This window comes from Nanorana parkeri, unplaced genomic scaffold (genome assembly GCF_000935625.1).
Source record: "Nanorana parkeri isolate BGI_ZX_2015 unplaced genomic scaffold, ASM93562v1 scaffold320, whole genome shotgun sequence".
Lineage (NCBI taxonomy): Eukaryota > Metazoa > Chordata > Amphibia > Anura > Dicroglossidae > Nanorana > Nanorana parkeri.
The window spans coordinates 1209074-1221333 of record NW_017306588.1 but is presented as its reverse complement, the minus strand read 5'-3'; the positions used below and the strand labels follow the sequence as shown (position 1 = coordinate 1221333).

General features: G+C 45.1%; 1 protein-coding gene across 1 annotated transcript in view; it reads left to right on the top strand.

Moving 5' to 3' along the window:
- Window positions 1-8725, top strand: part of GLI2 (GLI family zinc finger 2) — a 126903-nt gene extending 118178 nt beyond the window's left edge. Inside the window, exons 14-15 of the mRNA XM_018558090.1 lie at window positions 4704-5037; window positions 5966-8725. Coding sequence (XP_018413592.1) covers window positions 4704-5037; window positions 5966-8241 — 2610 coding nt within the window. The 3' untranslated portion in view covers window positions 8242-8725. The remainder of the gene's footprint in view (window positions 1-4703; window positions 5038-5965) is intronic.
- The last annotated feature ends 3535 nt before the right edge of the window (window positions 8726-12260 follow it).

The window sequence follows — 12260 nt, the reverse complement described above, 5'->3', positions numbered from 1 at the left end:
ATATATATATATATACACAAGAACCTGATCTTAATCATTATATCCAGAGCCTCAAGATCATGACAACTTAAAATACAGAACAGCAAACTGTAGCCTTTAAAGCCGTCGTGTCTGAGCCGCCCATAATGTGTATTTACAGTGAGCACTTTCATATGCTGTAAAGTTTAGTGCATAGGGGGGATATTAGGAAATGGAACGCTAATGTTGGTATTAACTTCTATAAACATTAAAGCAGCAGAACCTGGCCATGCCGGAGGGGTAATTTGTCAGCAAATTAACTCCTCGAGTCGTCCCATCAACATTCCCCGCACTAGATAGAGATGCTGTTTATGTTTCATCTCGGCATTAATAGCTCCCTACATAATGATAGTAACATATCTGTGCCGGGATTGCAAATCAGCTACTCTGTTACAGATTATCAGCTCTCCGGATGTGTCCCGGAGAAGTTACATATGGCGTTAAATGAACACGTTGACGTACTAGGTAAATAGATGTCGACTATAAAAAAATATAGCTCCCTGACAAGTTCTGATCTAAGACGGCTTCTAAAGCCTGTGCGGTCCGTGGGAACACACTGGACCTCAAACACAATGGTGTCTGTGCTAGACATGTGCGATTCGTTTCGTTACGAATCGAAATTCATACAAATTTTCCTGAAATTCGTAAATTCGGAAGCATCCGAAATCCGAATGGCAGTTTCCGAATTATATCCGAAATACGAAATTCCGTTAACGAATTTCGGATCCGAATTTCTTTGAAACGGGAACTAATATTACCCCTGTAAATGAGATTGAACAACATGAGAAGATTTTTTAATCCGAAATACGGATCCGCTGCTGCTGAGGGTCGCATCACAATACACAGGCAGGAAATACGAAATTCCGTTGACGTATTTTCGTTCCTTTACGAACATTCGTTATATTGAAGTTAAAAAGCAAAGTACATTTATATTGGAGTTGATGGTAGTTGTTTTTTTATCCGAAATATGAAATTCGGATACGGAATCCGTTAACGGAATTCGTATTTCGGATAAAAAAACAACTACCACATCGACTCCAGTATTAACAAAGGTATTTTTGCTTTTTAACTTCATCATAACGAATGTTCGTACAGTTACGAAAATGTGCCGAAACTAACGAAAATTCGTATTTCGTACGAATCCGAATTGAGTTTCGGACACAAATTACAAAATACGAAATAACAGATATTCCGGAACGATACGAAACGGAACTCATTTTTTGATGGGGCACAAGTCTAGTCTGTGCTGCTCGTAGCCAACAATCAGAATATTACTTTAATTTTGTAAGATAAGTGGAGAACTCCTATCCTATGGAAAGGATTCCTTACAGTAGGAGCTGTGAAAATGGGAAATAGTTTTTCCATCTCAATGTGTTTTATTGGATTTTCATCTTTTGTTACTTTGTTTGAAGAAACAATTCTTGTAGGCTAGTGGTAGAGCCTATAGGATAGGTCTGTAGATGTAAGAGTGCGGTGTGTGTTATGGCAGGACTAACCAGCCAGGGGGAAGGGAACGGAGGAAATGAAGAGTAACTAGAGAAAGAGAGTAAGGGCATTGGGAGGTAGAGAGTAGAGAGATAAGGATTAAGAAGGTGGTGACTGCTACCCGGGTGTCGTGGTGTATTGGGTAGCTAGCGAATGAGGATACGTGTTACTGGGTCAAGGGTGGGTAAAAAGATGGAGGACCATGGGTCCCATATTTTATGAAATTTCTGGCTTGTGTCCGTTAGAATGCTAGATAGGTGTTCGTTAACAAGAAAAATCCTTGTACCCGTTGGTGAAATTCAGAGTGAGGGATGGCCTGTGTTTTCCACGAATGAGCTATAGTCTGCTTGGCTGCTAAAAATATATAATTAGCCAATTGCCATTGGGACCACGTGAGTTGTGGAATTTTAAAATGTAGCAAAGCCTGCCAGGGATCGTTTGGTATTGTTATGTGGAAAATAGAGTGGAGGAGCCTATACATTTTGGACCAAAAACGGGCTACAAGGGGGCATGTCCACCAAATGTGCAAGACATCACCCACGTTGGGACAGCCTCTAAAGCAGGGGTGCCCATTAGGTAGATGGTGATCTAGCAGTAGCTCTCAGAGCTGATGCTGGTAGATCAGGAAGGGGGGAATGGCGGCCCCTTTATTCCATTTTGGTATATTTATTTAGCTGTGCACACATGATTACCTATTAGCCCGAGTCTGCTGAGCCGAGCTCCCGGACACCTTTCTGGTGGATTCTGGGGGTTGAAGCGCCATGTATTACATCAAAGAATATTAGTTTACACAGCAAAATACAGCAAGGTGAGCCAGGAGAGAGAGCCAGGAAAGAGAGAGTGGGGAGAGACAGCCAGGAAAGAGAGAGAGGAGAGACAGCCAGGGGAGAGGGCAAGGAGAGACAGCCAGGAGAGAGAGGAAGGAGAGACAGCCAGGAGAGAGAGGAAGGGAGGCTTTTTTTCATTGGTAGATCTCATGTAACTCGTCATTTGAAAAGTAGATCTTAACACAAAAAATTGTGGGCACCCCTGATCTAAAGCAAGTGTTAGAGCATGTTAAGTGGAGGTGGGAAATAGTTTTTCAAAGTTGCTAGTTCTACTCAGCTCAGTAGATTCCTTCAAAAATATGCTGGATGCGTTTCTAAATGTGCAAAATATAAACAGATATTTATAAGAGGTAATGCTACAATGTTGATCCAAGGAGTATCTGATTGCCTTAGGGGATCAGGAAGGAATGAGACCATGCATTCATTTTATTTATTTTGTATTTTGGTTAAACTCCATGGGCATGTGTCTCTTTTTTTTCTGTAACTGTGTAACCTGTACTATAAAAATGAGTGTTGGGAGTCCAATTGCTAGCACAACATTGTTCCTGAAGGGTAGGTGCACTTTAAAATAAAGTGAACTGATCCTTTTTGCCCCCTTCTTCTGACCTAACCCACCCTCCCCCTCCACAGATGCATACCTACCTCAATCCAATGGCTGTAATCCCGCTGTTTGTTTATATCCGGCATCACAAGTCTTCACTATCCCGGACGCGTCTGCACAATATAGCCACATAGACGTTAAAGCAGAACTGAATGTAGAGAGGGCAACTTCCCCACAAGGACACCGCTGCCGCCCCTCTGCGCCCTGCCGCCCCAAGGCCGGGCCTCGGTGGCCTTGTGGGGAATCTGGGCCTGGATGGCCCCATAGAAGTCTATGGAGCTGTAATGTGCAGATGCGACCAGGACAGTGAAGACTTGTGACCCCTGTACATGAAACTGAAGTATGTGTACATCGATCATCTCAAGGCCCCTCCTACTTCCTTTACAGATGTCAAAATTAAAATCTGCACTTATCTGCTGAGAACAGAATGCCAACATACAGTACAGAGACTGCCGGCCTTTAAAAAAATCAGCCCCCTTTGTCAGGGATCAGTAACTTCATAGGAATGCCTCATGAGAATTCAATGGGGCAGATTGTGCCAGAGTGAAAGGCCTCAGCGTTGTCTGTTTTATAAACAATTAAAGTGATTTTGGACAATTTCACCATTTGGTTGGGCGCTCGCGGCCTATGTGCATGCTTTGAGTCTCATTCTGGATACGCACCGCGGGGTAATCTGGTTTCGCTTAAGTAGTCTTACCAGAGCAAGTCCGGATGTCGAATGATTTTGGTTGTTACTTATTTTAGAATTAGAAGTGTTGAAGTCTCAGAGCCTCTTTGTATCTTTTTGATGTTCATCAATATGACTCGTTGCTCCTTTTTAATCTTTTTACTAACCGCATGTTTGTCTTTCTGCCTTTCTAACACTTTCCAAAGGACAGACCTTATCGAGGTGAGAACCGTCTTCTCTGTGTATTGCATGTTGATATTCTCTTCCTCAGAGGACTCTTGTCAGGTTGCTATCTTTGTTCCTGTTGAGGAAATGTCTTCTCCTGTATCAAATATAATATGATGTGTGTGTGTGTGTGTGTGTGTGTGTGTGTGATGTGCATATATAAAACTGCTTTGCAAAGACGTTTGTTAAAGGAGAACTATGGGGTCAGGGCTTTTCCCCATAGTTCTCCTTAGGGTAACGGGAGGACACAAACTAGCGTCCTCCCCTCACCCTAGGCTCAGTATACCGCGAGCTACAGCTTGCGGTATACTGAGACGCCGCAGGCGGAGGGGATCCCGACATCGATGTCGAGATCCGCCCAGCTGCGTGAATGACAGCTGGCTCTGCCTATCTAGAAGCAGAGCCAGCTGTACCCGCCCCCTCCCCCGTCCGTTCCGCCAGTCAGCGCTGGTGGATCGGAGCGGGGGGAATCCATCCCCTCCCCTGTCACGGCAGAGAGCCGTGATAGGATCGAGAAGTGAGCAAACACCGGCATGTGTTCGCTCACTTCCCGATCTACTGAGCCGACCTGTGACAGTCTCATTGTCACAGGTTGGCTAGAACTATGAGGTGAGTGAAAAGCACTCACCTCATAGTTCTCCTTTAACCCGTTCTCCACCCTGCTAAAAATGTATGTATCCCCATTGGAAAGATTTCCCTTCACATCTGGTCTTGGCAGGAAGTGAGAGGAAATCTCTTCAACAGTCACAGACAGCAGAAATGACCTAAAAGAGGTTCTAGCCTTTCCCTGCTGTATCCAAAATGAACTATGAAGTTGGGTTTTAAATCTTCAGTTATTTACCACATTCACCAACTTGACCATTCTGTCTCTGTCTTGTAGATGCAGCCCAGCCCTGGTGGTCAGTCGTCATGCAGTAGTGAACCATCTCCACTTGGCAATGCCAACACTGACAGCGGAGTAGAGTTGAGCCTGCACGGAGAGGGGGGCCTGGAAGACCTCTTTGGCTTGGAGGACAGCGGCCCAGTGGTGGATTCCACAGTCACATCTGGTATATCGATGGTCAGTTTGCAGCTTAGGAAACAAGGCGGCACCACGGTGCAGCGGCTGGAGCAGCTCAAGAAAGAGAAACTGAAGACGCTGAAGGAATCGTGTGCATTCATAAACCCAACTCCACTTGCCAGGAACACCAAATTTCCAGTCATCTCTGGAAATGGTGAGTTTCAGGGAAGCAAGGCTGTAACCACAAATGTCCCCATGGTTAGCTAAAGGGCCCAGCACCATAGAAGTTTCAGACAACAGAGAAGATACATCACAGTCCCCAGAGGCACAAAACATGTGGACACTTAAAGGAGAACTAAGGGGTTAAGGCTTTTCCCCATAGTTCTCCTTAGGGTAACGGGAGGACACAAACTAGCGTCCTCCCGTTACCCTAGGCTCAGTATATAGGGAGCTACAGCTCGCGGTAGACTGAGACGCCGCAGCTGAAGCGGATCCCGACAATTGTGCCGGGATCTGCCCAGCTGCGTGACTGACAGCTGGCTCTGCCTATCTAGAAAAGCACTCCCCCTCATAGTTCTCCTTTAAAGCATTTAGGAAATAAAATGCCTCCAGAGGCACTATTTATCTTACACAAAGGTTTACCACATGTACGGCATAGGAGCAAGGCTCGATCTTTGACTCTCTTAAGAAGAAATAACCAAAGTGCCACAAATTGTCCTCTCTCAATTTAAGTGTCAAAATAGGTATCAGCAGTCTAGCAGCTGGTTCAAGGGCTGACAGATACACTATATGATTGAATTCAGATGTTTGCAGTGAAGGGTACTGTTAAATGCGCGTTTCACTGAACGAAAAAAACAAGCTGAAAAAACACGCCTATAGTACGCCCAGATGTGAACCCAGCCTAAGGGATTTTCTAAGGGTTTTGGAACCTCACCATACAATCAGTGAATGTGATAAGTAGCACTTTTTACATTTAAAGCAAACAGTGTGTCACATATCTGCTGTGTACTGTATATAAACTATTCCAAGATACCTCTCTGGATACCTAATGTACTTTAAAGATGTAAAACTCTGAATTCTTGTTTTTTTGTCTCTGTAGTTTATAACCTGTTTTACTAGTACGTTAAATTTTTCTCTTTCAGGCTCTTTGTTCGATAGCAGTGGTGTCCCAAGCGGTGTGATGACCAACCCAAGAATTTCAGACTTGACCCTTAATGATATCACCATGCTCAACCAGCTCAATGAGAGGCGGGATAGCGCAACAAGCACCATAAGTTCTGCATACACCAGCCGCCGCTCCTCAGGGATCTCCCCAAATTTCTCCAGCCGCCGGTCCAGCGAGGCATCGCAGTTTGGAGGACGACAACACAACGGCAGCTCTGCGGACTCCTATGATCCCATATCTACAGATGCATCTAGAAGGTCTAGCGATGCTAGCCAATACAATGGCTTGCCGACTCTTTTAAGCCTCACTCCTGCTCAGCAATATCGTTTAAAGGCTAAATATGCTGCGGCAACAGGTGGCCCTCCACCTACACCTCTCCCCAACATGGAGAAAATGAGCTTGAGAAACAAGATGTCACTTCTGGATGGGGCAGAATTTTCCCTGCCATCCTTCAGACAACACCCAGGCCCAAGACGATACAGCGACGGTATTGGTAACGGTCCGATGCCGATGTATCCACATGAGGTTCACGGGAACAACTCAAGAAGGGCCAGTGACCCAGTGAGGACCACTACAGGACTTGACACCCAGCATCTGCCGAGGGTTCAACGTTTTCACAGCATGAACAGTATGAGCACACTGCATCCTCCGCCAATGATGGACAGAAGAAATGGCGCAGTTCCGCAGTATACGCGCTCAGACGGAAGCCTTCACAGACACGTCTATTCACCAAGGCCTCCCAGCATTAGTGAGAATGTCATAATGGAAGCTATCTCGGCGGACATAGACGTTCCAGGAGGCGAGGTTCTGGTTGATGATCTGGTTCTGCCAGATGATGTCGTACAGTACATTAAATCTCAAAACAGTACCCTTTCTTCCGATTTCAATAGCCAACCTCCAAATTTCCAAAACAGTATAAAGAATTATAGCCAGGCAACGCAGGCACAGTGTAGGATATCTGCAGCAAACGCAAGTACAAACTATCCAGTAGTCGGGGATACTCAGGGCTGTCCTAACATGCAGAAAAATAGTATGCCAGTACAATGGAATGAAGTCAGCTCGGGTACTGTAGATGTTGCGACCCATATGCCAAAACAGCCGCTTACGCAGGGGAACTTGGCAGTCGTAACACAGAAACAGAACTTTGGACAGTACCAGAGCTTCAGCCAGCAGCCGTTCCAGGCAAGACAAAGTAACCTGGCACAACAAGAACTGATACAGAGGAATGGCAGTGTTAATGGTCAAAGATTTAACTACATACAGCAAAGGCAACAACAGATGAACTCATGCCAAAACACCAACTCTGATTTCAACCAACCACTGAGTTATAACCAGTCTCAGCACATGTTGAGTACAAGGACTGTTAATGAAGGTCAGTACCAACTCCCACCATCCTGCAGTAACACTCTAAATAAACCTGGGCTTCATATGCACTCTCCGCAGAGCACAAACTCCATGAGTAACCAACACATGGCACCGAACGGCAACCGTGAGGTGCCGCATGGTGCAAACACTCATCCAAACGCTCAAAATTATTCAAATAACTTTCATGTAAATCAAGAGAACCTTCACAGAACAAATTCCTACCCCAACCAGCCCCAACAGAATATGTTTCCCTCTCAGCACAGCAATATGGGCATGCCTACACAACCATTAAACAATGCCATGCTTCAGCCAAGACCTCCTCCTCATCCTCCTAACAGGCCGAGGAGCATACACTCGGGGCATCAGCCAACTTACATGAGGAGCCCACAGTCAGCGAGTGAGCAGAACCCATGCCAACAAACAGCAGAGGCAACCCCAAAAAGAACCAATGAGGAAGCTGAATCTAATGCTTGTATGAATAACAAAGACAATGGTTTACTGTTTTACTCTGGGCAAATACAAATGTTTGAGCAAAATGCCAATTTCAGCACAGGTATGGACTCTACAATGAGGCAGGTCTCCACCATGCCATCTCCAGGTGTCAACCAAGTAACCAGCACTGTGGACTCACAAGGTCTAGAGCCTCCACCTTCCATAGATTTTGATGCCATCATGGATGATGGGGATCACTCCAGCCTCTTGTCAGGAACTCTGAGTCCGGGACTTATCCAGAGCCTCTCTCAAAACTCATCTCGCCTCACAACTCCCAGGAACTCGTTGACCTTCCCCTCCATCCCCGCCGGGATGAGCAATATGGCAATTGGAGATATGAGCTCCATGCTATCCACATTGGCCGAAGAGAGCAAATTTCTGAACCTTATGTCATAACTTGAAGCACAAGTTGAGAAGACGGTGCACAGTGGATTCTGTGGATCCACCTAGGGATAGACTTGCAGTTTTTTTTTTTTATAATAAGGACAACTTGCACTGCAGGACCAGATAACTTGCCATGCAAGTAGAAGGGACGGTAGCTGCGGTTCAAGCTCTGAACTGCTGACTCCAAGAAAAAGAAAATAAACACAACACTAAATGTAATAATTACAAATATGGAAACAATCTTTCAGACTTTCTCATGAATTCATTAATTTATATTGCATCTTTCTAGGTCAGCATCGGCTTCCTCCATAGTCCACATCCTTGCAGAATTCCCGGAGGATGTGGCTTTTAAATCCCCGATATAAACTTTTGAAAGAAAAGTTTCGCAATTTTTAGTGGAGGAGCCGGGCGAACTTTTACAATGCAGAATATTGCTCAGGCATAGTCTTATTTTCACTGCTGTATCAAGCAATAAGGAGTCCTAACTTCTGAGGAGCCTGGGACATTGGGGAAAACTGATGTTGATGGGGCACCGACTTCTTTTCTTAAAGGAGAACTATGAGGTGAGACATTTTCACTCAGCCTCATAGTTCGAGCCGACGCGTGACAATGAAACTGTCACGCGTCGGTTCAATAGATCGGGAAGCGATCACTTCTCGATCATGTCCCTGCAGAGAGCCGTGACTGTCACTCACAGCTCCCTGCAGGGTTTCCCGCCCTCCCCGCTCCGATCCTCCAGCGCTGACTGGCGGAATGGACGGGGGAGGGGGCGGGTACAGCTGGTTCTGCCTCTAGATAGGCAGAGCCAGCTGTCAATCACACAGCTGGGTGGATCTCAACAGTAATGTCGGGATCTGTCCCGGCTGCGGCGGTCTCAGTATATATACTGAGCTTTGGGTCACGTGAGGATGCTAGTTTGTGTCCGCCCATGACCCTTAGGAGAACTATGGAGAAAAACACTTACCCCATAGTTCTCCTTTAAACAAATTGCCATGAAAGCCTCAGCTTCTGTTTACATCCTGTTTGTAAATAATCTGTTGTATTCCCTATCAAAATATTATATAATCTGTGCCAACATGTTATTCAAAGCCATACTGTGCGAAGATAGGGAGCGAGTGGAGGAGGATTTCTCCGGGTTTTGTGTCTCGTACACAGGCATTATTCCGTCCCAATTGTATTTCATAGCATTGTGGCTGTGTTCATTTTACAGGTTTGTCTTATCAAGCGATATGTGTTTTCTGATGACAAAACAGAGTCAGTATTTAAAGAGAAGCAATAATTACATTGAGTTGTTTGTAACTAAAAACAAATGTTTAAAATAATTCTGCTAAATAACTTCATTACCTCTGGAGACCAACCCAAAGTAAGCATACCATTGAGTTGTACTTAGATAACTACAGCCGTTCCCAAGCGGTGGTGATCTAATATTTCGGAGCAAATGGTGGCAGGGTTGGGAGGAGTTCAGGGAAAGATGCAGCAGAGCTTTTTGTAACTTCTGCCCCTTACAGAACCCATTTGGGCCATATGCAAATTAGATTTTTTCTATAATGGCCGAATATGGCCACCATACTATATGAGCAAAAGTATGTGGAAGCCTGTATGGTACAGCATACACAGACTTTTTGGACCATTGTGCTCTTCCTACCTTGCGGTAATAGTTTGGTGAAGACCCTTTTCTGTGCCACCATGACTGAGCCCTGTATACAAAGCCAGCTCCGTAAATACATTGTTTGACCAATTTGGTGTGGAGGAACTTAAGTGTCCTACACAGAGCCCCGACCTCAACCCTACTGAACACCTTCGGGATGGAATGCCGATGGTGAGCCAAGACTTCTTATTCAAAATCAGTACCTGGCCTCACACCTTGGCACAGATTTCCACAGACACCCCACCCCCCCCAAAACCTTGTGAAAAGCCTTCCCAGAAGAGCGGGGGCTGTTATAGCTACAAACAGGGCAACTCCATAAAAATGCCCGCAGTTTTAGAATAGGATGTCCAACAAGCTCCTATAGGTCAGGCATCCTCAAACATTTGGCCATGTAGGTATAGTGGAAATCACACCAACTGCCTTTGAAAGCATTTGGAATTATGAACACAGTGCAGAGAGCCAAAGTGTCAATGTGCTGTGCCCCATAGCATGGGATTTCCTGAGGACAGATTCCTCCAATATAAATTAAGATTGGTTGCTGGGGAGGGGTGACAGATTCTTGACATTCTTGGTTTCCAGACTTTAATTTTGCTGTGTATATTTTTATGACCGCAGCAAGACCAGTTTTTGAGTGACAAGTCCCTATCTGAACTTTGACCTTCAATGCAAATGAGATATTATACCCAGCTACCTCTCCATTTAAAGGACAACTACAGTGTATTTTTAGTATTGTGTCTGCACTGATTGATAAGACGTTCATGTCTGTACTTGCTTACTCTTCCATCCTTTGAAAATTGCATTTCATACGATCAGAGTTTAAATGCTCCTGTGAATGGCCATCTCTGTATCGGGGGGAGTGTGGTTTGCACTCCTGGTCAGTGGCTGCCAGGAGAAGTTTATTTGGATTCATGGGGAGTCTGCGGTTTCCAATGAAGTCAGAACTTGCCTAAACTAGAAAAAATGTAAAACTTCAGTCATTATATGACCAAAACTTTGTGGACACCCAACCATCACACTTACACTATGGGCAAAAGTATATGGAACCCCTCCAAATGATTGAGTTCAGATGCAGTGAAGGGTTCTGTTAATGATACTAGCAGATATTGGTGAAGGATCTTTTCATGACTGTCCCCTGTGTACAAAGCCAGCTCCATAAAGACACGGTGTGACCAGTCTGGTGTGGAGTGTCCTGCACAGAGCCCCGATCTCAACCCGACTGAACACCTTTGGGATGGAATGCCGATTGTGAGCCAGGTCTTCTCATCCAGCGTCAGTACCTGACTTTACCAATGGGCCCAAATTTCCACAGATACACCGCGAAATCTAGTGGAAAGCCTTCTTAGAAGAGTGGGGACTGGTATAGCCTTAAAGGGGGACCAATGTCATATTAATGGCCATGATTTTGGAATTGGATGTCCATCAAGAACCTGACCTCACAAATGCACTTTTGGCTGAATGGACACAAATCCCCACAGACGCACTCCAAAATCAATGGAAAGCCATCCCAGAAACATGGAGGCTGGTATAACCGCAACTCCATATTGGAGGGGGATTTCAAACAAACTCACATGATTGTAATGGTCAGGTGTCCACAAATGTTTGTCCATATACTGTAGAACGACTAAGCCAAACCTTCATATCTAATGGGTGAATGTGGTTCCCCCGTGTACATTTACAAACCATAAAAATAAACAAGTTTTAATAAAATATTAATACTCACAGATAGGATTATTTGGGGGAAACCTGTAAAATAGGGTAACCTTTCAAGGAATCCACAGATGATATTTTCAGTAATGTAATTGGATGTTAATGGAAACCTCAGAAGATACACCAGCCAATCGATCTCATTTGGTAATTGTGGATTTGCTGGCTTGGTTTTGCCAGTTGGCTAGTATTCTAGCGGAAGGTCACTGGGCAGATTGTGCTCCCACCAACATCTGACTGTGTATGATCTCCACCAACATCTGACTGTGTATGATCTCCACCAACATCTGACTGTCTATGACCCCCACCAACGTCTGACTGTGTATGACCCCTACCAACATCTGACTGTGTATAATCTCCACCAACATCTGACTGTCTATGACCCCCACCAACGTCTGACTGTGTATGACCCCCACCAACATCTGACTGTGTATAATCTCCACCAACATCTGACTGTCTATGACCCCCACCAACGTCTGACTGTGTATGACCCCCACCAACGTCTGACTGTGTATGATCTCCACCAACATCTGACTGTGTATGATCTCCACCAACACCTGACTGTGTATGACCCCCACCAACGTCTGACTGTCTATGACCCCCACCAACGTCTGACTGTCTATGACCCCTACCAACATCTGACTGCCTATGACCCCCACTAACAACTGACTGGGTATGA